Source organism: Corvus brachyrhynchos, unplaced genomic scaffold (assembly GCF_000691975.1).
Source record: "Corvus brachyrhynchos isolate BGI_N302 unplaced genomic scaffold, ASM69197v1 scaffold23, whole genome shotgun sequence".
Lineage (NCBI taxonomy): Eukaryota > Metazoa > Chordata > Aves > Passeriformes > Corvidae > Corvus > Corvus brachyrhynchos.
The window spans coordinates 8,518,309-8,546,147 of NW_008238983.1; the positions used below are offsets into that span (position 1 = coordinate 8,518,309).

At 35.1% G+C, this 27,839-nt stretch overlaps 1 protein-coding gene across 1 annotated transcript in view; it reads left to right on the forward strand.

Moving 5' to 3' along the window:
- The window catches only part of DNAH5 (dynein axonemal heavy chain 5), a 113,895-nt gene extending 88,120 nt beyond the window's left edge, over window positions 1-25,775 (forward strand). Inside the window, 20 exon segments of the mRNA XM_017738783.1 lie at window positions 200-337; window positions 933-1,068; window positions 2,511-2,827; window positions 4,073-4,228; window positions 4,656-4,838; window positions 9,493-9,736; window positions 10,745-10,859; window positions 11,315-11,505; window positions 12,351-12,472; window positions 13,308-13,457; window positions 15,090-15,335; window positions 16,633-16,852; window positions 17,478-17,683; window positions 18,463-18,666; window positions 19,269-19,444; window positions 20,045-20,087; window positions 20,221-20,433; window positions 21,834-21,986; window positions 23,709-23,943; window positions 25,297-25,775. Coding sequence (XP_017594272.1) covers window positions 200-337; window positions 933-1,068; window positions 2,511-2,827; window positions 4,073-4,228; window positions 4,656-4,838; window positions 9,493-9,736; window positions 10,745-10,859; window positions 11,315-11,505; window positions 12,351-12,472; window positions 13,308-13,457; window positions 15,090-15,335; window positions 16,633-16,852; window positions 17,478-17,683; window positions 18,463-18,666; window positions 19,269-19,444; window positions 20,045-20,087; window positions 20,221-20,433; window positions 21,834-21,986; window positions 23,709-23,943; window positions 25,297-25,448 — 3,600 coding nt within the window. The 3' untranslated portion in view covers window positions 25,449-25,775.
- The last annotated feature ends 2,064 nt before the right edge of the window (window positions 25,776-27,839 follow it).

Genomic DNA, 27,839 nt, shown 5'->3' on the forward strand with positions numbered 1-27,839 from the left:
CAACTGCTTAAGTGCAGTTATCTGAAATAAGAATTTAGTTTGTTGTAAAATTCAAATAAAAGTTTTACTGAGTGGTGAAATCTCTACTGAACAGTTTGATTTGGAAATGTAGTACAGGAAAACTTTCTGAAATATATTATAGCAAATTCTTTGAAATTCTCTGTGTATGAATACACTTTTATGTTTTTATGCTCTGTAGGCTAATTTAGCAATTCAGGAGAAACGCCTAACCAGTGCTATGCTGGATCTGCAGAAAGCTCAAGAAGAACTGGGAGCCAAGCAAGAAGAATTAGAAATTGTGCAGGCAGAGTATGAAAATGCAATGAGAGAAAAACAGGTGAACGGCTCTTCACAGAAAAGAAGTTTTTACCCTTACTTTAAGGAACACTTAACGTGTTCTTTCAATTTCACTATTATTCCTTGAAAAAGATGTTGATGGACAGTGGATAAGAGACAGATAGGATTTGTATGCTGCCTCTTTGGTTTCTACCTCTCCTTTGCCTCTGACCCTCTCCCCTCTTCCCTCCCACCCCACCAAAAACTATTTTATTTGTATTCTTTATTTAGTGCCTACTACTGTAACTTCAAGTTTCATGTATGCTATATGTATAATGTATTTCAAATTCTGGGTGGAATTCCCCAGAATTAATAAGTATCAGGAATTTTGCATGCTATTCAACAACTACACCAAAATGAAAGTTAAGAACAGAAATATTAAAAAGAAATACTGAATCAAGTTTCTGACAGATGTTGATAGTTTGTCCCGATATAATTTTTTCATCTCACTGTCCCTGCTCTGCATGGTGATAGAGATGTTTGAGAATACATTTTTAAGCTCTTGTTTATCTACTGGTTTAATGAGTTGTAGAGATTTTTCTGGCCTATCAGATATATGACTGTAAACAATTTCCCTTGTGTATGGTTTTCTCTAGACTTTGCTGGAAGATGCTGAGCGTTGCCGACATAAAATGCAAACTGCCTCAAGTCTTATAAGTGGTTTAGCAGGTGAAAAAGAGAGGTGGACAGAACAGAGTAAAGAATTTGCCATGCAAACCAAGAGGCTAGTTGGTAAGTTTTTATCCACATCTTTAAACTTGGAGGCAAGCTGCTTGAGTTGTAATGGGTAGTGAAACTGAGAACATTTGAAATGTCATACTTTTCCTTTGTATCTTAGATCCCTGTCTCAAAAATGAGGGTAATTGTTTTAATTCCTTTGCTAAAGCACTTTTAGGTGAAAAATAAATGTAAGGCTAAAGTTCATATTTTAAAAGAAAAGATAATGGACATTGTGAATGTGGTGGGACATATTTGGGACACAAATGGTTTAACTTGACTGATGTTTGTAAGCAACAGTCGGAAGAGAGGGATATGTTAGCAAGCGCCAATAAAATGTGTATAACTGAGAATATATATAGAAGAGAGGAAGACTGATACTCAGGCACTGACATTTATATGTAGAAATCAATATTTTTAACTGCAGTTACTAATGTTCATAAAAACTTGCTTCTTAGAAGATCATTAAAATTTTTAAAATTTGCACTTGTAAACTAAAGTACTTTGTAATAAATAATTTCTTCATTAAATGAACCAATCAATAAATGAAATTTATCTCATCATTTACTATGGGCTGAAGTTTCTTCTCTGACTTTTACCTTGAAAGGCTGCAAAAAGCAGGTATCGCTGTGTAGGTTGTATTATAATCTATTATAAGTAAATAGATTGTATTTTATTTGCTGGTAAAATACATATATGTGTATTAACTTATTAAAAATGTGGGATACCTTCCCCAAAAATTTATCCTATTTCTTTTATAGATAACTTGAAAGTGTCCAAAAAGTTTTAGGGCTGAGTATAAACGTATATCTTCTCCAGTTTAAATTTTGCATTCTTATTTCAGAGGTACGAAACCCCCTCAAACTATGGTGTCATGAAATTTAGAGGGAAAATTTTGAATCTGAACAGAAGACTAAAAGTTGTCACAGTTAATATCTCCATAATGATGTCTGTGACAGTTTTTATTACTAGTACTCCTAATTGATTTACAAAAATTTAATTGAATTAGTACTTATAAGGGGTTTTTCTCCCCCATCCCCCAAATACTGTTTAAGCATGTTCTCATGATTGCACAAGGAAATGATGGAATTGAAAGTTTATGAGTAAGTTCATTCCTCCATGTCATGCTTGTGCAGGATCTGGTGTTTGGAATAGCATTACATATGTGCTGAGTTGACCTTGGTGAGCTGCCAGATGCTGATCTCTTGATTCCTACAATTACACTGTAGGGACAAAGTAAATGTGGTCTCTACTGATATGTAGCATTGTCATGCCATGCAATGAGCCTTGGGAAAAAGACTGGTTTGCCTTCTTTATGGGTCAAAGTGTGTTCTTCAGTTACCAGCCAAAATGCGTAGCAACTGTTGAAGGAAACACCTTGTTTATTAATAGAATTGGCAAAGTTGCAATGCTTTGGTTTGTTTAGGTTTTTTTTCTTCCTCCTTTTTCTCTTTGAGGTGATGTACTTTTGGCTACAGCTTTTCTGTCCTATTCTGGTCCTTTTAACCAAGAGTTCCGCAGTCTGCTGTTAAATGACTGGCAAAAGGAAATGAAAAGCCGAAAAATTCCTTTTTGTGACAACTTGAACCTCATAGAAATGTTGACTGATGCTCCAACTATCAGTGAATGGAACCTGCAAGGATTGCCAAATGACGACTTATCCTTACAGAATGGAATCATTGTCACTAAAGCATCTCGTTATCCTTTATTAATTGATCCACAGGCACAGGGTAAAATTTGGATTAAAAATAAGGAAGGCAGAAATGACCTTCAGGTAATAGAAGTGCTTGTGTTTTCATAATCCCTAAAAACTCTTAGCTTACAAAGCATTACAATTCAGTGATTCACATAATGATTAGGAAATGTCATTTGTATGAAAAGTCTGGTTTGAATATAAAGAATATCTCTGATATATTTTAGTAGATTTGAGATTTGGCTAGACGTGGAGGTGTATCCTTTAGCACCGGTGTCTTCATTTGTTTAATGAATTTATATTAATGAAACATAAACTGTTGGAAAACAGGCTGGACGGGCAATGCCTGGTAATAACCATGTTTTCAGAATAATATAAGTGGTAGGAAAAAAACAACTAGTTGATTAATACAATTTCATGTAAGTGTTTATAAATTAAGATTCACAGCATGATTTTGTTCATCTTTTAATCAGAAATTATTGTTAATTTCTGTTGTCTTAGTATGGATGTCAGGAGCTAAGTTCTCTGCAAATATACAGGGAAGATGTATTGCAAGAATGTACAGAGGCAAGATACACAAATTCAATGCAAACAACAAAATAAAGAGAAAGGAAGTCCTTACTGGCTACAAGTATGATTACAGCAATAAACCATCTTTGAAAAGAAAAATCCCTGAAAGCCATAAAAAGTAGTCTGAGTGGCTCTGAGAATATTACTACCACTTTCACGTTGATTGTTATCTAGGTGTGGAAACCTTTAATGGTTGCTTAGTTATGTTAAAAACTATTATTTTGTTTATAGTTTTATTAAAGTCTAAGCTGAATGTGCTTAGAAAATGTTGAAAATCACAGTTATACTGGGGACTACTTTGTAAATCAAAGATTATTTGAGGTCCTGTTCTATGTAAAGCTCTAATTTTCAAGGGTGAAAAAACCCCAGAAGAACACTTTATCTTGGCATTGACCTTGCTGAAGTTTTACTTGGAGATGTTATCCTAGATAAAATTGAAGGTGCTAAAAGGTTCCTGTGAATTTTCCTGTGAAATTCTTGGGTAGTTGCACTCATAGGACATCAAAACTGAAAGTGCTCAGTGCTGCTTTGCTTCTGCTTTTGCAGTTGAAAAATAGAACTTTGCATTCCTTGAGATCTGGCAATAGGGTATGCTGATGTTACCTTTTCTTGTGGTCCCAATCTTTGCCTTAATACTAGTCTACTCCCAGGATCATTGTTTTTGGCAGTAATTCAAAGAAAATGAAATAATTTATAAATATAAAACTAACAAGAAGCTTGGTAAATGGGCATAAGATACTGCATCTGTGTTTTTAGATCACTTCTTTGAATCACAAGTATTTTAGAAACCACTTAGAAGACAGCCTTTCTTTGGGAAGACCTCTTTTAGTAGAAGATGTTGGAGAAGAGCTTGACCCAGCACTTGATAATGTTTTGGAAAAAAACATCATTAAAACAGGTTCAGCCAACAAGGTAAAACAAAAGAGCAAACGTGGAATTTCCCCTTTCTTCCCTTTCCCTCCTCATGTCCTTCTACTTAGCAAAATAACTCCGGATAAATTTAGGACGATAAAAAATTAAACTCATTTAAACTTGATTAATGCTAATACAAGAAGAAAAAAGGTAGGGTTTAAGTTCACAAATGCTTAATATATTTAATGCAGAGTTCCTTATTCCTTTGCTTATGACAATTTTTAAACGTTTAAATAATCTGTGAATGGGCCATTTAAAGTGGTCCTTGTCTATTCTCAACAAATTGTTTGCATCAGATGTATGATTTAAAACTGGATTTTTATGTCTTTAAGCAGAAAAATGTAACCCTTTTTCCTATATGTAGTATCTGAAAAAGCATGTATTGGTTCTTGATATTTCAAGACTTCTTTTTAATATTTTTCTTAAGGTGAAAGTTGGTGATAAGGAAATAGATGTTATGAATGGCTTCAGGCTTTACATTACTACAAAACTGTCAAATCCATGCTACTCTCCTGAAATTAGTGCTCGAACCTCCATCATTGACTTTACTGTAACCATGAAAGGTCTTGAAAATCAACTCTTAGGCAGAGTCATTCTCACAGAGAAACAGGTAAAAGAATTGATTATATCTATTTTCCTGGCTGTACTTCTTATATTTTCCTGTAGAACATTTTATTTTATTTTAATTTATTACTCTCTATTGTCATATCAAGGTAACTTTCTGGCTCTCTCTATTATGATTATTCTTAATATAATCTATTTGCAATGGTTTAAAAACTGACACAGAAGCAATTGACTCATTAATGTGGAAGTTTCTCTGTCTCTTTATTGTTGCAGCTCTAACATATTCACCTTATTTTTCATGCCTCAATGAGTTATAACCTCATGAGAATGGCCTGTGAAAAGCAAAAGGGCCTGAAATCAAAACTGATGTTCTTCTGTCTACACACTCTGGAGCTCATGGCAACATAACCTAGTGCAAAAATTCAGACATAGTTTCTTCCTTGCTCCAAGGGAAAATGGGCTACCTACTTATTTTGACATTGCAGACGTATTAGTTGAGGAAGTCCAGGTTCGGGATGCCAGTCCCAATCAACATGCCACCAGCAGCTCTGGAGGGAGGCTGATCTTTTAAACTGCAGAACAGCTAATCCCTGTAACTATAAGGTCAGGCAATGTTGGTGTCATGAGACACTATGCAGCTATGAGTGTGTAGCTACTAAGATTTTGGCAACAGTTCCAGTTTACCTTCCCTAGGGACAAATGACAGGAATGTCTTTATTTCTTTACTGTGGCATCTGTTGAGTTTCTCCTGTCCTTCCAACACCTGCCGCTGCCCCGCCAATGTATGATTTTTCTCGTTAATAGCCTCAGTCATCTTATTCACGTCGAGTAGTTGCATTTCATTTCCAAACAGTGCATGGATCTCATGAGAGAAATCACGCTCAATCTGTTAAAGTCTGTCTTTTGTCAGACAGCTTCATTGCACCATCAGCTTCTCTTCAACCACTGACAACCCACTATGTAATGAAATTATCACTGTCTATCTAAAACACACTGTGATGTGTATATTCACAAAGCCTTGTTCCTAACTGTACTTCTTGGGCCTTGAAATACAGTACTTTCCTCCAGGAGACAGTCAGTTTATCAATTTCCTGCAGTCAATGCCACTGCTGTGTGCTTGGAGGACACAGAAAAGGAGCCTAACTTTTCTCAGGGAAGCCAAAAAATAGATGGAGAAGTAACAGACTCAAGTTGGACCGTGGGGAATTCTGATTAGATATTAGGAAAAAAATAATTACATAGAGGGTGGTCAAACCCAGGAACAGATTACCCAGGGATTTTGTGGATTTTCAGTTCTTGGAAGGGTTCAAGATTCACCTGGACATTGCCCTGAGCAACTGAGCTATTTTGATCTAAACAGGGGTTGAACTAGTTAATTTCTGTAGGTGCCTTCCAACTTAAAATTATTCTACTATTCAATGGCCTCTTTGTCACTGAGGGGGAATGTCTAATAAGTGGATATATGGTACACTCTGTACCAGCTTCTCAGAGTGTTATACTCACTACTGTTTTGTTTGAAACCACCTGGGGATATTTCCTCTAGATAAATGACAACTGGATCACTTGACAGGCAGGGGGACTTCCACGGAGTATACTTACCCCTTTACAGCTTTCTTGGCCTCTGTTTATACACCTTGTGGTTCAAGGTTTCCTGAGGGGTCAATTGGAACATATTCCACCATCCAAATACTTTTTTATGATGTCTAATTATGCATCTTTGGGAATTTGGGGATTTCCCTCTGAAGTGTCTGGATTCTTACTATCTTTTGTAGCCTTTGGTAGGAAGGTGGTGGAATTATTTTACTGTGAGATAGTTTGTCAAGTGATTTGAGCAGTATGACTGCTTGGTGATATCCAGTGTTACAATGAACGTGCGGAACTTCTGTCCCAAAAAGAGAAGAGATTATTTATTTGAAATCAGTGTTCTTCAAGATTTTTATTCACATTTCTATCCTTCTTCCCATTCCACCATCTCTTATATGGTTCCAGTCTTAGAATGAATGAGGTTTAGACCTGCAACAAGCAGAAGGAGCATTTACAGCATGTCATTTAAAGTTTCTTCAAAGTCTGACTCTCTGTTGTCTGGTATGCCCATTAGTAGAATCTTTGTCACATACATCTCACAGAATTAATTGTTTCCTGATAAGAATGCTGGTACTGATTTCTTATTTTCCAGCAGAATGTTAAACCAATCGCAAGATACAAGCAAAGCATAAGGTGGTCAACAGGCAGCTGGTATAGCTGTATAAATTTAATTCTACTATATTTCTTGTAATAATAGGATTTGAGAGATTTGATATATATCTGAATGTAGTATAACTTACAATATTTTAATGATATCATTATTTTGATACATTGACTGTTAAGTAATTTGACAAAAAACTTGTTTATTTAGTGTCATAGATAAGTCAGATTATTGGTGGAGTTATAGTATGCAACAACTCTTTATGGCCTTTTGAATTTTCACATTCATATATCAAGATTTTTGCTGGAAAAGGCTCAAGTTTTTTAAGGAACAGTTGATGCAAATTCTTGTACTTGTGAATCATTTTGTGACAGAATGATAGAAGATATGTAGCAGCTTTCATATTTTATGAATATTAACAAGAAATAGCATTCTTTGGTACAGTATGTAAAATGTCATCTGCCTGTGAAAGGAATTCCATAAAACTGGATTTGAAATAGCCTCTTCGGTGCAAGTTCCTTGAATTTATGTACATGGTAGCTTGGCTCATTTTTTCTGCATTCTTGGTGTTATGACTGGAAAATTTTGAAGATACGAAGAAAGCTTTCAACTGTGTACATTTTCTGATCTGCAAAAAGCATTTTAAGAGCTTAATAGATGGACTTTTTTCACTAAGGTTTTTATCTAGGGTTACTTCACTTTAGTTTGGTAACTGTTTCCAACTTGTTTCTCTTTCTGTTTTTATAATGCATTGAACTCTATGTTTAACTTTTCAAAATTAACTCAGCAAAACATGAAGTTTAATTTGGCTCAGTATGTTAATTATTATATTTAATTGAATGCTTACTTTATTTTAATACTATTCTTTTAAAATAATGTTTCTATTTCATGAAACTTGCATGAAAAAAATGCTTCATGAAACTGTTACCTACTTTTCTTTAGTTCCATGAAGCATCAGTTGATTGAAATGCAGATAACTGTAGTTTTCGTGTCTATTTTCATCAGTTTTTGTCAGTATCTTTTGAGTAAGTAAGCACATCTTCTAAGTTATGTTGCACTTGCATTATTCTATAATGAGTACCCCACTAAATATTTTCTACCTGATGATGATGATGATGTTTCAATACACCAAGAAAAAACTCTAAATCTTATAATAATAATATGATTTTTCTTAATTTCCTTCCTAAGGTAAAAGGGCATTCTTTAAAAGAAATAAATGCTTAAATTGGAAATGTAGGAGGAGAATGTAGGGTGAGAAGGCCAGAAGTTTAGAATGTGGAAAACGAAAAAAGCGATTTCAAAAGCTGTAACAGTTTTTCGAAGCTGTAGAAATGAAGACTCCTCAAATGGGAGGGTAAAACCTTTCCTTAAGCCTTGCTAAGGGCTCAGGTCCTTTATATCTCTAGTGCTATATGAAAGGTTGTGTATTTCTTAGAGTTGTCCCTGTTTCTTTGGAATATTAGCAGCCAGTAAGCAAAGTGGAAATGGACTTGGCAATGATGGCGTGAACATGGAACTTCCAAGTTTGGAGAGACATTGTTAAAATTATTCACCAGACCTTTGTAAACTTTGTGAAGTACTTCTCTAGACACAGCAAATATTCCTATCAACTGGCTCACTAACGGTTCATTCATTAGATCCATATTAACCTTATCTTACAAAAAACTCTTAACCCATCCTCTCCCATTTCTTTCTTTTTACTTCAACATATTGAAACATTTTATGATATTTCAGTAGAGGATTTTTATCTCTGAGGCACTAATATGTATAAAGTTTTTAAAGGTTAATTTTAAGAATTAACTGAAAGGACTATTATCTCTGAAAAATATTTTTCCAGAGATTTCAAATAGTTGTTTTTTAAATGTAAAACTATTGATTAAGAGTTACCCATCTTCTATATTTGGACACTGGAAAAGAAACTAGGTACATAAACCACCCAGACTGTATTACTAAAAGTATAAAATAAATATGTATAGTGAAGTAACTCAAGTTCTACATACTTTCTTAATCAATGAAGCATTTTAGTGCGAGGCTGAAATTATCCCTGTTTGATGGAGGAGTATTGGAACTTTTTGAAATACTTGGTGCTTGATTTGATGACTAAGGGTGGCCATTGAGACTAGATTTTCAATATGGTGATTGTAAAACAAGGCATAAATGAGGATGAGATTACATGGAGGGAAATAAAACCCTATGCCTGAAATTGTGTTTGCATTCCTTTTCTGAAACAAAAAGAGAAGAAAAAGAATTACTGTTCTGAACTTCTTTTATGGCATGATATGGGCATCTTCCATAATATTTGCAGAAATGATTTGTTAATGCCTACTTACACAGCAGGTCCAGAACCTGGCAATAGATCTTGTGTCAGAAATACCAATGGAATTCTTTCCCCAGATTCATGCATCTAGTCTTGGCCTACACTGTTTTAGTAGGATCAGTATTTTTTAAGCTAAATGTATTATTTTTGGTTTTGATTGCTCTTCTATTTCCCAAATATTACCATGTAATCCAATAGGAATTAGAGAAAGAAAGAACTGAGCTTATTGAAGATGTGACTATGAACAAAAGGAGGATTAAGGACCTAGAAGATAACCTTTTGTTTCGACTTACAAGCACTAAGAGTTCTCTGGCAGATGATGAGAGTCTACTAATTGTATTGAGTAACACTAAGAAGACTGCTGAAGAAGTAACACAGAAACTGCAAACTTCTGCTGAAACTGAAGTACAGATCAATTCAGCCCGCGAAGAGTACAGACCTGGTGAGTGAAGGTAGTGATGGAAGACAAATGGCTAGACCACATATTTAAATTGTCAATACTTAGAGTAGGAGAAATAGTATGATGAGATCAGGAAGACCAAAATTGTTGGGGGAGATCTGTGTTTTCCTGTAAGTAAACTGTGTCTAGGAGATGTCATATTGAGCTATAATGGAGAAAATAGTCAGTGTTATGCCTCATGTGGAATTTATAAAATTGAGTGAACTGTTCTCTTTGTAGACTTCCCATTGATCTATAAACAAGCGTATCAGTCATTAGGGTGTTTAGGTAAGTATGTGTTAGAGTTCAACATGTTGACATTCTTTTACAGGGCCTATATAACATTAAATACTCTATATCTGTTCTGATAAAAGCTTCACCATTTATCCATGGGTTATTATAGTCAGCACATTTCATGAGTCTTTTGACTTTTAACTGGCAGGTAAAAATGTGAAAAAAACAGGGGAAAAAATAGCTCTCTGTAATTGCCTACATTCTAGGAAATGTGTAAAATGGTACAGTTAGTGTACCAGAAAGCATTGCAGATATTGTAAAACCTTTGTATTTAAAACTGAACAACTACTGCAAAGAAGTTAATCAGTACTGGGTAAGTTAAATCAATGTAGTTCATTTGACTTTTATATGACTCTTGTAAAAATCTGTAAAGAGAAATTTGTTTGGATTCTTAAACAGTATTTCAAACAGCCATAATTTTTACATGTTCTGCTGATGATCTCAATATTGCAGTGTACTATTGAGCTGCTCTCCAGATATGCTCATATTTGAAAACTGGGCTTTACATAGTATGCATTAATAACAGCAAATATCTTTTTTTTTCTGATGTATAAATGAGGATTAAATGAATGATCTTATTCTTCTTCTGGCAGTAAAAATAGAGAAACCCAAGGATTTTCATGTATCATTAGTTTTAAGCTCACGGTACATGTTTTAAAAAGTTAATGTTTTCTGTTCTGCATTTCTACTTTGAATACATTTTTGTTTCTTCTTCAGTTGCAACTCGAGGTAGCATCTTGTACTTCCTTATCACTGAGATGAGCATGGTCAATGTCATGTACCAGACATCCCTTCGGCAGTTTCTGGGACTTTTTGACTGCTCCCTAGCCAGGTATTTTAGTGAACAATAAGTATCATTTGTATTTACCCAGTCCTGGAGGTGCCTGTAGAATAGTAAAGATTTATTGTAAACTAATATCAGAAAAAAGGCTGTTGCTTCTTACAGTCTTGACCAGGACTTGTCAGCTTAAATACCTATAAAATTTTGTCAGTTGGCAAGGCAAAGATCCCTCTAATGTACTTACAGTCCTTCAAAATTTGCCATTAGGTAATTAAAAAACATTATACAGCTGGGCAAAAAGGCTTGATTAGAAAGGATTTTTTTGTTGTTGTTGCTCCTTCAATCTGAAAGTTGTTGCTAGCCTGCTGTCTGATATTCTGTGTTTGTGATCCATTGTTTTTCATGTTTTCAAAATACTGAACTTTGGCCTTTTTCCTTTTGCATAGTATTCCCTCTTATAAAGCCTAAGCAAATCAACATTCAACTGCAGACCTTTCTTCCAACAGGTCTACCAAGAGCCCTATAACCAGCAAGAGGGTTACTAATATTATTGAACATATGACATATGAAGTATTCAAATATACTGCCCGAGGGCTCTATGAGGAGCACAAATTTCTTTTCACATTACTGCTTACTTTGAAGATTGATATACAAAGAAACAGAGTGAAGCACGAAGAATTTCTGACACTTATTAAAGGTTGGAACAATGAATAAATTTTAAGGAGAGCATGTTATTATTGTAGAAAATTTATGTATTTGTATCTCCTAGCTAGCATGCTCCTTTTGCACATGAGAAACCAGGCAATTGTAAGAATACATGCTTATCATTCTTATCTGGTGACAGACAGCACTGTATGGTAGTTCTAATTTATAGCAGCACACTGAATATTGATGAATATGCCTTTGGAATCGTGAGAATTTAAAAGGAATATTGTTAAGTGTCCTTTATATCTGCTGCTCAAATACCATCAGGTATGTGTTTAACTTAGAAAAGCTATTATTGTACTAAACATGTTATAGTTTCTTTAGTAAGTGCAGCAAATAGGAACAGAAAATGATACTAAGTTTAAAAGAATATTAGAGTCTTAGCTGAATGTGACAAGTTCAAGGCTTTGGTCTTAATTGCACACACCACTGAATTCACTTGGAAGTTTGGATCCATTTTGTATTACTTTTCCGAGAGACTTGATTTACCAAGCAATATTTATTTATGGATTATATCTGTGAATTTTTCCATGCTGAATCTTCAGAATATCTTTACCCAAAAAGGATTTATTTCCAAGCACATTGCACAAAAACACCAGTAAAACCTCAAAATATAAATTGGTTAAGGCTTCTGTTTAAGGTACATAATAGAAAAAAAAATTAAACTAACAAAATTGCAAACTCAGCTTAATCAAATATGGCATGTTTTTTTAATGTAGAAAACTCCTGGAACATCATGATTAAAAACCTGGATTCTTGTATTAGTTTTTTCCCTTTTATTTTGTTTATTTTTCATTGTCTCTCCAACTAATTATAACTAATTTCAATTTCTTGCAGGTGGTGCTTCCCTAGACCTTAAAGCTTGTCCTCCTAAGCCAGCTAAATGGATTCTGGATATGACTTGGTTGAACTTGGTGGAGCTCAGTAAGCTTAAGCAGTTTTCAGATATTCTTGACCAAGTACGTAAGAGCTTTTTAAAATTGATCTCTTTTTTAACAAGTGATTGTCTGGTAGAGATCAAGCCATGTGGTGGGAAACTGGTTTATTTTATAGAGAAGAAACAAAACTGACAGCATAAAGCCACAGTTGTGGCCCTGACTTCTTAGCAACCTATGTTGATATAAAGACTCAATTCCCCCCAGGAAAATAAGAAGAGCGTAGATTTTTCACACTTTATATAGTTATAATATTTTCAGATTGTGATTACACTTGCCATTATTCAATTCACATATTGCAACTTTAATCTTGTTCTGGTTGTTAGATTTTCTTGCATCCCTGTTGTGCTTTCTTACACTAGGTTTTATGATGCTTGTTGCAGTATTTCTGTGGTTACATGGAGTAAAAGTTAGGGAAAGGGTGTTCGGTAAATTCAATACTTGTATGAATAGTCTTGTCAGACACTAAGTGTATTGTAGCTAATGGTAAATAGCATTTGGTATAGGTGAAGAAAACTTTCTGTATGTTCGTGTGGGGAGCAGTTATGTACTTGCTGTTCTCAAAGCTATGTCCATGCCTAGCTATCCATGTTCTGACATAACTATAATAGAAAATACTGATTAGTAGCTCCTGTTTTCAGAATATGAACACTCAAGGTTGTTGTTGCATTCTACAATTCCATACTTAAAATCTGAAAATTTATCCTATAATTTTTAATAGCCTTATCAAATCTGTGGCCTAATATTGCTAGTGTGGATTACATGTCTCTGACTCTTATTAAAAGTTTGCGACCAGGTGGCAGTGAAAATATAACCTGTCTGTTTCGTGATGTTTGCTTCTTTGATGGTATAATTGCAGATTTCCAAAGAAGAGAAACAGTGGAAAATCTGGTTTGATAGTAAAAATCCTGAAGAAGAATTGGTTCCTGGTGGCTATGGTCAATCTCTGGACTGCTTCAGACATCTTCTTCTTATCAGGTCTTGGTGTCCTGACAGGACCATAGCTCAGGTATATTTATATATCTTACATGGTCTACTTAGGTATCACTAGAATAATAGTTTCCAGATTGCAGTTTAGTACTATTTTATGTAATGCTAAACACCTTTTTGCAATGGACCTTTATATTGTATTTTCTGAAATTCTTTTCAGACCATTTATGTATTTGTTACAAGTACAGTGATAGCAAAATTATTGCAATATATTGAAGAAATATTATCCAATGATTTCGCTGTGGTGATTTCTACTCAAATCATATGTGTTTATCCAGATCTGCTTTATCAGTTCAGAAGGGTACTTTTAGCTCTCCTTACCTACTCACTGGAATTTTAGAAGTGTCCCCATGTTAGGCTGAAGTAAAATATTTTAATGAACTCGGTTGGCTGAAAGAAAAGAAAATTGAAAACACTTTAATTGAGAAACTATTTCTTGCATGGAAAAATTAGACCCACTTTAGAAAAATCTATATTAAAGTCTGTTCAAAGCTCTCAATTTACAGCCATTTATTAGGAAAAGTATAAAATTGAAGTTTATTAAATAGACCTTTTTTAAAGAAAAATCAGCTTCTAGGAGCCTATTTTTAATCTTTATGTTCTTCTCCAGTGCAAAAGAACTAAAAATTGTAAAATTGATGACAATTCAGGGAAATTAAGGACAATTTGCTGAAACTGGAATACATCACTAAAAGTGGGGTATTAATTTTATTGATACACATCTTTAGACATTGTGTTTGGATTCAGAGACAAGCTCAGCAGTTATTGGAAAAACTGCAGTCAATAGGTTAAGCAGTACTGTATAAAGAGTATCTCTATGATATGTGCTATGTGTCTGAAACACATAATGCAAAATTAGTTCATCTACTGTTAATGGGGCAATGTAAACTTTCATCTTTCAATGGTTTTATGAAAACTGATAGTTTATCAAATGTTTAACACTGAATGTCTTTTGTCTCCGAGAAGTAACCCAGAGGTATGAAGGAGAAGCTTTATCTTTTTGTGGTGGGGAAGAGTACAAGAAAGGTAAACATCTCTGACTGTTTGAAAGAGCGTTTTCTATTTCTTTGTGAAAAAGAACAATAATCTAGAATTTTTAAAGATAAATAAAGAAGGGATAAAAGAGATGGTTGTCACCTGTTCCTCTAGATCTTCTACTTAGTGATAGTTATTTTAATAATTACTACTGTTAATTCATTGCTTGTCTAACTGTTAAAGTGGGAAAGGCCTAAGAGCTTTGAAGCCTGTCTTTAATCCTTTCCTCCTCTTTTTCTAGATCTTAAAGATAGGAGTAACACTATCTGATGGAGATACCATCTTTAAATCATGAAAATTTTCTAAAGTTTTAGAGAGGTTATTATTTTTATTATACTCTAATTATAGGTATTATATATAGCAATACATACAGATATATGTCATATAATAGTTATTTTAGAAATTTTAACTGATCTTATAAGGCTATAAGAAATAATACCTTCAAAGACAGTATGATGTGTTGACATGTAAAAATAAACTTGTTGCATATTTATATTTCTGATACAAATTTTTTGCAGCCTTTGGTCTTCAGTTGACTTATTGGTTGTATTCACCCTCAGAAGAAAACAGTATTAAATGGTTAGGTCATGAGTTAAATTTACCCTTTTTAATATAGGCAAGAAAATATATCACTGACACTATGGGGGAGAAATATGCAGAGGGAGTCATCTTGGACTTGGAGAAAACATGGGAAGAGTCAGATCCACGTACTCCTCTCATATGCTTTCTTTCCATGGGTTCTGATCCTACGGACTCAATTATTGCTTTGGGAAAAAAACTGAAGACAGAAACGTGTTGTGTTTCCATGGGCCAGGGGCAAGGAATCCACGCTCGTAAACTTCTACAGCGGACAATGGCTCATGTAAGTGACAAAAATCTGAGCGCTTTTCTCTCTGAATTAAACACTTAGAAATAAAAATCCTCTCATGAGATAATGTTTTTTGGTGGGTAGTTAATGCTGAAGCAAACCACTATATTTATTTATATAAGTGTCCTAAGCAAGAGAACTGTCTTTTCACAGTCCTTCAATTTGCCATAAACAAGCATTTTGATGCTGTGCAGATGTTTTTAATTGAAAATGGAGTGGTTTTCATGTGAAATGGAGTTTTTATAGTAGATAGTAGATTGCTGACTGATGAACATAGCTGAATTGATTTTTTTTTTTTGGTTACATCACCAGTAAATATTCTTCTGTAAGCATTTCAGATTGTTTCTTCAGTTTTTTATTTTTAGTAATATGGCTGTATTTTGTTAAATGAAGAAAATGAATTCCAAATATGATATTGATAGTTACATAAACTTGAGAAAAACAAGGTTGTATAGCAAAATAGTTTGTATTGCTGTAGTCTGAATTTGGACTTGGGAGGGACAATCTGGTAGCACAGGCATTTTACAGGAAGACGAATTAAAAGAACAAAACTATCTGTATGAGAAAGGTGAGATGTTCCAATTTGGCATGCTTTGCACATCATGTGATACTATTGTTATGCCTGCTGAAGTGAAAAGATTGAGCTTCTTACTCTCCTGTGTTATGAGCTTCTTTTTATAACCTGTTTCAGTCTGACTTTTGCTTCAGATTCTTGTTTGATAACTTTATATAAGGAACTAATTAGCAGATCAAATCAGAAGAAACTCATTCAAAAATAGGGGAGAGGAGCACCTTTTGTTTAGTTAAGGGAAATGCAGTTACTTTCCCTCACTGTCTCACAAGCTCTCTTAGTGATGAGGTATATGAGATGTTTGTAATGAAATATGGTAATTCATATAGGAAAGTTTGACATCTATTGATTGATAGCAATAGATTAATTGAGTATGTTTATTTGGTTATTTTCCAAGCCTGGAACCCTTGGAAGGAACAAGGTTTAGCAGCTTGCTCTATGGAGCTACTCCTGAGCTCCCTTATGTAAGTCAAAATTTATCCGTTTCTATCAGCACTGTAGTCATGACGATGGATGTTTTAAATGTATTGAAATGGAAAAGGTAGACACTACTTATAAAGACCAGATGAGACAAGTGAGGACTACTTGTTCAGGTGAAAAAAACCAAATAAGCTAACACCACCTTCAGAAGGAACAGCACACAGCTTAGCTCTCCTCAAGGAGTGACTTCAGTTTGTGAACAATGTTGGTAACTTTTTATATTCTATTGTTTTAAACTAGGGAGGTTGGGCACTTCTGCAAAACTGCCACCTTGGACTTGATTTTCTGGATGAGTTGATGGACACTATAATAGAGACAGAGACTGTTCATGAAAGTTTTCGACTGTGGATGACAACTGACATTCACAAAGAGTTCCCCATCACCCTTCTTCAAATGTCAATTAAGTTTACCAATGAACCACCACAAGGCCTCAGAGCTGGACTAAAGAGAACATACAGTGGTGAGTGCTAGAATGGTAATAATTTAAAATTAATGCTTGGACTGTGATGCTATTGTGTGGTCATGTTAAACTGGTAGTAGGTATAAGATAGTCTGAGGAACTGATCACAATGATGCCAGGACACATCTTGGTTTTTGTTTTGAAAATTAAAAGGAAGAGAAGATATGCTGAAGTTCTGTTGCCAGAAGTAATTGGACAGCAAAAAAGGAAATGCCTTTTCTTTTCTCACATGCTGGCTTCTAATATCTCAGTTCAAAGTGTTTGAATTTTTAATCTTCTGTCTTTTGGGAGAAAAATGACATGTTAATCTTTGTTGGCGATCAAGTGCTCTTTACACTACATAAAATAAAGGACAAAGATTCTGTGCAGGAAGCAACTTGATGTGAATTCAGCTATTAGTAAATTGTGAGTTTTTTCCCCTGAAGTTTACTCTTTTAATTTGAGCAACTTAATAACATGCTATAAAATGTCTCCAGCACAGAACACTTTGTGGGACAATAATTTGCCCTTGGGAGATGCAAAGAGCCAAGTGAATATTTCTAGAGTGATATTTTAGCACTGATTTTAAGTAGTTTTGAAAAAGACGATTACTGTGATTCTCATTAAGCCCGTTTGCAATCAATAGGTGTCAGCCAGGATTTATTAGATGCCAGTAAAATGGTGCAATGGAAACCACTCTTGTATGCTGTAGCCTTTCTACACTCCACTGTTCAAGAAAGACGCAAGTTTGGATCTTTGGGTTGGAATATACCCTATGAGTTTAATCAAGCTGATTTCAATGCTACTGTGCAGTTCATTCAAAATCACTTGAATCGCATGGATACCAAGAAGGTAATTAATGATTTTGTGGGGAAGGTGGATTAAGGTGGTGGATCTTTCTAGTAGTGGAATGTATGTAAAGGCTTCCTAATAACTGAACTACAAGAATGATTTTAACTTATTGTTTTTTCCACAAACATTCAATATTTCAAGTATACCTCTCTCTACAGGAGCAGACTTAGACTTCTAATCTGGTGCATGTTTAATTTCTGTATTAACCTGTACATTAAAAAAAAAAAAAGCCTTCCCAGCCATCTCAAAAATATAAACCTTAGAAGTGCAGACCCTTTTTTCAATTCTAATTAAGTCAATTATTTAAAAATGGATGACTGTATTTAAAATACTCTTTTGTTTAAATCTATTTTGAGTACAACTAATAAGATTTGGTCCCTCCAACCTATCTTTGCAGCATGAAGAAATCGAAAGTGGTTCTCAATAACTCTGCGAGAATTTATCCTATGTTTCTTACTTCTGTATGGTCTATTGTCATACAGAGAAGTCTGTGGCAGGGGAATTTGCAGTTGGCATTTTAAGAGAAAGGAGGATTCAAATATACCTGTAACTTTCTTGCTGCCTTCAAGATGCTGTTGAATTCATTGTCAATGAATTATATTTTGAGAAATCCTTGCAGGTGTTCTGGAAATGCAAGACTATAATAAAAAAAACAGTAATAGGAAAATAATTTTCTTCCAAATGGGACAGACACGGTACATCAGCTGTTTTTTCTAAGGCAGATCTAGAGTAAATGAGAAAAGGATTGGCTAAAGTCACTGCTTTCTGCTTGGTTTTAGGGGATCTCCTGGAGTACTGTTTGTTACATGATAGGTGAGATCCAGTATGGTGGTCGTGTGACAGATGACTTTGACAAAAGACTCATGAACACCTTTGTAAAGGTTTGGTTCAGTGAAAATATATTCAGTCCTGAATTCAGCTTCTACAAAGGTTACAGCATACCCAAATGTACTATGGTGGATCAATACCTTCAGTACATACAGGTTGGTAAATGAGAACTAATCGCTTGTTTCTCATAAGTTCCTAATTCCTTATAATTTTTCTTTTTTTCTGAGTACCTGTATTTTGTCTTTTAATCACAGATTTTTTTACTGATTTCTAGTAGTCTGCATATCTATTAGTGACAACTACTTATTGTTATCAATGTTATCATCTTCATGACAGCAATGTATGTTTTCTTTTTCATGCGGTTTTCTTGCGGGATGTACCTAAAGGCACAAAGTTATTAAAGAGGGCAAAGAATGGAGTCCAGACATTGGGTACAACCTCTTGGAAATAAAAGGTTTAGATATATGAGAGTACAAGTTTACTATTAAAATCGCACATAGATATTATAACTCTATTTTTTGGTGTGATTTGGGCTGTGACATGACTAATAGGCCACAGCAAGTTATTTGGCCTAAGACTATTTGAAGAAATCTAGCTTCTTACTTTACAGTAATTGAGACGTTTTTTTTTCTATTTTTTATTTGGTTTTGTTTTGTGTTGGGTTTTATGTTTATTTGGGGATATTTTTTGGTGGTTTTTTTCTTAATGATTTGCTTCTAAATCTCCAGTTATACTCTTTTCATATTTTACTATGTAGAGCCTTCCTGCTTATGATATGCCAGAGGTGTTTGGTTTGCACCCCAATGCGGATATCACCTACCAAAGTAAAGTTTCCAAAGATGTATTGGACACCATCCTCAGTATTCAGCCTAAAGATAGCTCTGGTGGAGGAGGGGAAACTCGAGAGGCAGTTGTAGCCAGACTGGCTGATGAAAAACGTTTGCTCCATCTTGCCTTTTATGGATTAAAAAAAACCAACCCAACAACTTTTCTAAAACCATATTTGAATTCATTCATACAGGCAATACTTCCCATTTTGAAGAAATGTGACCAAACAATTAAAGTTTATAATGAAATCATGAAATGTGTGCTGAAGGGCTTTTGTGAGGACTTAAAAAAAAATATTAAATCCATTAATGCTTAAGCTGTCATTTGCACTGTGGGGGAGGTAGGATCATCAACTTTTAACTGAGGTTGTTGATAAAATTTCTAGTTATGTTCATGCAGTTGTTTACTTGTCAATTTTACACTTTTGATTAAAATTGTACCTGTAAGTTTGGTTAGAATACAAGGCTGCCTGGTATTGTGATAGTTCCAGGCATTGCTACTATGTTGAAGTAAAGTAGCTGGGGCAATTACTCTTGATTGGTTTGTGCAAAGAGAACCATGAAATTCCTTGCTAGAATTAAAGCTGAATTCCTTGATCTAGGGTAACCAGCTTACAAATCCCTTTAAATGGCATTAGCTCATAGAATGATATACAGACTAAATCATGACAGACTGAAAACATAGCCAGTCTTAGCATCATAGATTTCTCATGGAGCAAATCCCGTGTTTCTGTCTCCCTTCAAGGGAGGTGCCAAACTCACCATTTAAGTTAATAAATGAATTATGTTATGTATTAAAGATCATATTGTGGCTTAACTTTGACATAAAGGCAACTTTGTTTTTTCACTTCTCTTGAAGGATCTTTGGTTTTCTACCTACAGGTAAATGAAAAACTAAAAAACATGGGACCTTTTGAACCTATGCATATATTTTTGCGACAGGAGATTGAACAAATGCAGAGAGTAATTTCTTTAGTGAGAAGCACTCTGACTGATCTAAAACTTGCCATTGATGGGACAATAGTTATGAGTGAAAATCTGAGGGATGCTTTAGACTGCATGTATGATGGAAGGATTCCTGCTAGCTGGAAAAAAGTAGGTGTACATAACTTGTTATGGAGAGAAATAAAAAACCTATATCTGAAGAGACTAGATTAAACTGCTAGACTTATAGCAAACACAGTTTTTCAAACTTTGTTTCAGAAGTGTTAACCAGAGCTGTCCAACTTCTGGAATAGATTTTATGCTAAAATAAACATAGTCAAATCAAGCCTTCTTTCATTTATTGAAATTGAAATGAATGTGGGGGATGCAGATATTTCCCATTTTAACAGCCTGTTGCATATTGGCAGGATAAAAAAGCTTGAGACAGGAGAGTAATTTAAAATGTGATGATGGATTTTAAAAAATAGCACCCACATTAGTGGACTACCGTGGTGCTATTTACTGAACATATATAATTGACATATGTTCCTTTTCTGGGTTAAGTAGAGGTGGCCTGTCCACCTTGGTCAAAATTGGTGTTCTTTGAGTTTGACTTACAGCCACATAATTACAGAACAGTAGATGCTGGAAAGAACCTATGGAGGCAGTCTAGTTTAATCACACTTCTGAAAGCAGGGTACATTAAAGCAGGTTTCTCAGGAGGCTCCAGAATCAGAGAGGTGCAACCCATTCCACTGTTTGATCACCTTCACAGTAAAACTCAACTAATCAGCAACCACCAGCCAACCAAACAAAAAGGCCCTTAAGCTGAAACTGAATTTCTGGTATTTTGTCTTGTTCCCATTGTTTTCTCTCCTATTGCTGACAAGGATCAGGGTCCATCTTCTGTTCTCTACACAAGGTATAAACATAATATCTTCTTTGAGCCCTCTCTTCTCCAGGCTAAACAATCCCAGCTCTCAGCCTCTCCCCATAGAAACTGTTTTCAAGGACAATTAGAGCTGTTAACAGCAACTGATGGAACGAAAAACAGGGATTTTTTTTTGTTGTTTGCTTATTTTGTTTCTACTGACAAAGTGTTTTCATGGTACAAAACCTAGATCTAAACAGATACTTCACAACACAACTATATCTCCACATAATCCAAGTTCAGTTTGCCTTAGCTTTTATTCAGAAGAAAAAAAAAATGCGTAACAGTTTTACAGAAATCACGTTATCTTGATATATTGACCTTAGAATTAGAAAGACACGTATGCAATTTTTCTTCTTAGTTTATACAGTTATCTAACCTTACAAAAATGTCATAAAATGGACAATTACCACAGACAGCATTAAGCATGTGTAAATGGAATAGTAGACGTGAATTTGAACAGAGAAAGAATTGGCTTCAGATTTCAGTGGAATGCAAAGTTCAAGCATCAAATTAAAGTTAAGATATGATAGATGATCTTCAAATATGCTTTGCTAATATTATGTTGTTTATTACCATGGGAGGAGTTAGCTTTTCTTGACAGCAGTATGCTATTTTAAAACATGTTTACTGTTTTTAGGCATCTTGGCCTTCCAGTACACTTGGTTTCTGGTTTACTGAGCTTCTAGAAAGAAACCACCAGTTTTACAAGTGGATTTTTGAAAGTCGACCAAACTGTTTCTGGATGACAGGGTTTTTTAATCCTCAAGGATTTTTAACTGCGGTGAGGCAGGTAAATTGTGTTTGAAGTCTTATTCTGCTTATTTTTTGACAAGCTTTTAAAAATAAAATATATTGTCTGATGAAGGATGAGTTTATACACATGGGAAGATCTGTGACTGTCTAATATTGCCTGAGTGAACTGCTCTTCCTTCGCATATTCTTTTTCAGCATATCAACCACTAATATGTTAAAATATATTTCCTGTGTTGACCAAGGCCCAAATAAGTAGAGGCTGCCTCACAACTAAGGTAGACTAGAAAAAATATAGTCTCGTTTTTCCATTGTGATATCTCTAAGAATGGTCATTAAGTCCGTGAATTTATTTGTCTTTTTTCCCCTCTCTTTTGTTCTGTGTTCAGTATTCACCTGACTGGAGACTGGGCAGAAAAGCTCTCCAGAATTAATCCTATATGTCACTTCTGATTAACTCTTTCTTCATGAAGTGGGAAAGACTTTCCTTTATTAATGCATATAAGTATGATATTTGATGTATTTGTTAACATGTGTGTGTGTTGACTTGGTGATTATGTTGGTTGCTCAGCAACATTTTTACTTTAAAAGGAAGCAATAAATGCCTGTGTTGGTCAGCTTAAAGGGACATACTGGAGATAGTAAGTGTCTGGAATGTGTAAAATTTGAAAAGAATAGTTGGGTAAAAATACAATGGGACCTCAGGAAAAAAAGCCTGAACTTTTGGAGAAGACAATGAAGATTTGTGGTGTAGAAAAAATGTCCCCTCTTACTCTGAGGTCTGGGCAATGTAATCTAAAATGTCAGGCATATAGCCTTGGAATTATGTAACAAAATATTTCTTTTGAGTGAACAGTCTTAAATTGGGACTATATTTTGCATCCAAGCTTGTGGAAAAGGTTTACTAGCAGGATCTGAAACAGCTGGAAACTACAGTACTTTCTGGTTCTGTAAAAAGGAGCTGTGGATACATAACAACCTAGTATCCCAAGTAAATACCAAAGTGATTTTCTTGCTATGTGGTAAAACAAATAGAAACAAGAAAGAGGAAGAGCCAGAATGATCACTGAACTATAAACCTTGTGTTCTGTTGGATCATCTCAGTAAATGCAGTATGGGGCAAGCATCAATTCCAATTACTTCAACCAAAGATCTTTGAAAGCCATTGCAAGACCAGGATAAAACTTTGGTTTGCCATAAATCAGTTGTATGGGATAGTAAGGAACTGGGCAACTGAGAACTGAGTGTTGTCCAATGCATTAACTAACAGGTTTTTTTGCAGTCTCTTTACATAGCTTTAGAGCTGAGTGAGTTCTTACTCATTAAGAATACAGTTACTGAAGAGTAGAGGTGCAGAAAAAGGAAGGTAAACCCAAAATATATGTTTCACTTACCACATGCAGGTAATGTTTTCTCATCTCATCAAATCTGTGAAATTTTCGTGTTCACAAGAGCGGGCTGCCATTGGCATTCAGTGGATGTGTTACTTGGTATGGTCTTTAGATATTGTATATAATAGAAAGGTTGAACATCGAATATAGTGGATAAAGTACTGAAAGCTTTCTTGCAGTTCCATGCCATCACTCCCTTAGAGAGAAGCCAAATGCTGTAAACATGGATATCATAGAGAATTAGAGGGGTTTTTTTTGTACTGGAGAGGATATGTTACAACCATACAGATTTATTTCTAATAACTGCTGGGAAAAAGGGTTATGTGCTCATGTGAAATTGTAACCTCCTAACTTTTGTCTGGTTTGGGCAGGAAATAACTAGAGCTAACAAAGGATGGGCTCTTGACAGTGTAGTGCTATGCAATGAAGTCACTAAATGGATGAAAGATGATATCACAAGCCCTCCTTCAGAAGGTGTCTACGTGTATGGGCTGTATTTGGAAGGAGCCGGTTGGGACAGAAGAAACATGAGACTGACAGAATCCAAGCCCAAGGTGCTCTTCGAGATGATGCCGGTTATAAGGATATATGCAGAGAATAACAACAGTAAGTAATGGTATTGTAAAGGGTGTCATGTCCATAGAATTCAATGTAACTTTAACTGCATGGAAATCTTTTGGGCTGTAGGGATTTCATGAGGCTGTTGCTAATCATTGTATACATACCAAATCCCCTTCAACGGGGGAGACTTCCCAGTCTTCCATTGCAAATGTGCTTTCAAACTTGCTTCATAATTGATAATAGGCACTTTTCCTAATATTTAGATAGGTCTCTACACATGGTCTTAATGGTGTTAAGAACTTTTTAACCTATTTACAGGTAAGCTGTACATATTGACAATAAGTATCCTGGATTAAAAACACCAGCTTTCTTATATATAAACTCTGTGATCTTTGTAACCTAAACCTAAATAATCTCTTTCACATATGCAAAAAATGAATGTAATTTATATATGTATATATAGAACATATATGTATGCACAACATACAAGATATACATGGATTATATATATACACACACATATGCATATACATAATTTTGTATACATCATGTTTATAGATAACATGTTATATATATGTGTATATAATGTGTAGATTTATAAAAATGTATTTTTTTTCCTGGACAAGTCTGGTTTTGAGCTTATGGAAGCAAGCAAGAGGTGGAGTGAGGGGGTGGAAGATGTTTTGTCTTTGAGGCAGAAAGGGAATGTAGGAATGGAAAGGAAACTTATGGGGCTGAAGGACAGTGCTGTGAAAATGTGTAATTTGTGTTAATGTGCTGGTTTTTTGCATACAGAATAGGACGTGCTGTTGAATAGGGATGTAGAACAGAATAGAACAATCCACTGCAGAACATAAAATTGGAAAAATCTGTTGAAAAGCATTCCACCTCTAAAAGCAAACTTGCTAACATGCTATTTTGCATAGCTAATATTTTATAAAAGGCGTGATCAGCAGCCAAGATACTAGATAATGAACACTGAAGTATTGAGCATGACTAGACTACTGTTCTAATTCTGCAGTGAAGTAGTTGATTACTGGTACTCTTAAATACTAACTGCATTTCAAACCAGGTTATTCAAAGTGGGATAATTTTATTTTGACATAATACATTGATAAGAAGTAATGTTCAATGGGCAGATTGAACAAATAAGAACACTATTTCCTCTAGAGTGTCCATTTACATATTTTGCTTTGCATCAGTTCCTAGGTGCTCATATTAAGTCTTAAACCTACAGATATTTCAAGGTGTATATGGCCTTCAGCTGGCAGTAGCAAATAAAGAGCAGTGTACTACTGAACTTTGATTCAGTTTTCCTTTTGCCTTATGACCAGTCCCTTAGGGCCCCATTTTTTCAACTTAGTTTAATTGCTCTTTATGTCTCTTCTGTCTTTTCAGCTGCAAAAGATCCACGTCTGTATTCCTGTCCGGTCTACAAGAAGAGCAGTCGAACAGATCTGAATTACATTGCTGCTATGGATCTTAAAACCCGTCAGCCTCCAGAGCACTGGGTACTCCGTGGAGTAGCACTTCTGTGTGATGTCAAGTAATGTTAAAAAAAAAAAAAAAAAAGTTTTCCAGGAGTTCTTTTCTGATTTTAAATGTAAACATTAATATGTAGCTAGATACATGGTGGAACACTCCTAAAAATATTATTTCTAAATCATAGATTCCATTATGATATTTTTATAAAATAGTTGTCAATAAGCTTCTACAATAGGCTTATAAATTCTAAAATTTAGAGTGGCATTAAGTTTGGTGTCTTTGAAAACCCATGACAAATATTAAGTGCTCCTATCTCTTAGGTGTGCATAAGCACTCCTCCTGTGTGTTTAATTTAACCTTGAATAAAGATTAATTGATTTGAATGTTGTTAATTTTGTTAGTAAATATTCTTTTATCAGGACTTACCTTCAAGAAGCCAAATGCAAAGCTGATTTTTTGTGTGCGTGTATCTTTTTGGTGTCTCAGCTAGATAGAAAACTTTTCATGTAGGAATTCATCTTAAAAGAGAAATGTTAGCAGCTTTATTTAGTTGGACACTCTTGGCCTCACACATCAAGCACACTTATTTAATCATCAAAAAGTCAGTGTTTTTCTGTTTCTGAGTTCAGTAGGTCATGTACCTTAGTGGTCCACTAGTCATTCCCAAAAATGGTTACTTCAGAAGAGGAAGCCAAGAGAATCAGTATTCCTGGTGCATCTGTCATTCAAAAATGCTGCAATAGAGACACTGTTTTCAATTTTATGTCAAATCAACACAGGGAAACTTCAACATTCATTTCTACAGTCAAACCAGTTATAAAACTTAGGTGGAACATTGATTCTGTCAAACATATTCTGGTTATAGAGGTCTTTCCACCTTGGAATAACTATTATTTTTTTTATTTTAAATAACTCACAGTGAAACAAATTAAGTGTGTGAAAATCTTTTTTAGGAAATACTTTTAATTTAGACATGGCAATAAATAAATAAAGTTAGAAGGGTTGAACTGTTCTTTATTGAACCTTGAAACACCATGTTCCAACTTCGAGGAGATGTCCAGATACTCACTGGAGTTCTAAGTTGTTGTGTCTTTCACCAAGACCTTCCTCTCTGAAGGAGATGCACATATTTCATTCTTGTGCAAATCATTCATACTGAGAATTTACAAGCCACATGCACTTCAAATACCACCTTTCCAACAAGGTATTTGTTTTACCGTCATTGCTGTGGATACAGTGAACACTTCAAACTCAATAGTAATTCTCAGTGAGGGGACTGTGCACATTTTTTTCAGTGTTATTTTCTATGAGAATAGTAGGGAAAAGGATAGTTCCCCACACAGGTGATCCCAGTTATTCCAAAGGCTGTTAGGTCAATGAAACAACTGATGCTGGCCATCACTGCTATTTCTGTTGTTTTAGCTCTCTTTTTGTAAGAGGCTTGGCATCTGCTCTTTAGGTGTCTGCAGAACCACCACCAGGGATGGAAAAATGAGGCATGGGAAAGTTCAATGAAAAGCACTTTTGAAATGCAGTATTATGTCAGGGGCCAGAGTGCATAACCCTGCTCTCCCAGAGGTTTTGCTGCCTGGGCTGGGAGAACACTTGGTGCAGCTTGACTTGGACCTGCCTCATTTACTACAGCCTTGCCTTGATCTGTGGGGCAGTGTCTGGTTAACCTCTTCAGCTCTTCAGGCCCTGCCTTGCTGACCCATCTTTCTGGCTTGACCTCAGATCTGCCCTGTTATTACAGCCTCATCTGGCAGTCATTGATATGTTAGCTGGCCCTGGTTGCTGTCATGGACCTGCTCTGCTTTTTTGTTCAGGTGCCATGGGACTATGTCCTTGTCAGAGACAGCTTTGCCCTGACCACCCTGCTGTGGGTCTTGGCTTCCAGCTCCACTGTCCTTTCCAAGCAGCCTGCCTTTGCTGTTGCCTGACATATGCCTTAAAACAGAGGAAAAATGAACTGTTTCTTGTTAATCTTCATAGCAGAAATGGGTAATAAAATCCTTCAATGGAAAGGAATATCAATAAAACAACCAAACCTGATGTATTCTAGAACTGTATGTCTAGAACTGTTTGGCTCTGCTATTGGTACTGATTAGTCAAGAAACACTGTTCACAGACTTCAGTTATGCTGCTCTTAAGCATGCAGCACTATAAATTCGAGGGTCTGGAAGAGTTCATGATTACAGAAGGTATTCACTATATGAATTTCTCATATTTGGCATGATAAATACATGTATTTTGGAGAATATTTAAAAACAAACGTTATACAAATTTATCTTGGAAATTAATAGCAAAATAATGTTCTGAACAAGGTGCAGATATTAGAGTTTCATCATAGTGCTTTGAAATGCCTCATAAATCTTAGAATATTTAAAATAAGCAACCTAATCTTTCAAATATATGCTATGCTGTGTAGGCTATATTACTACTATATGAGCTTCTCT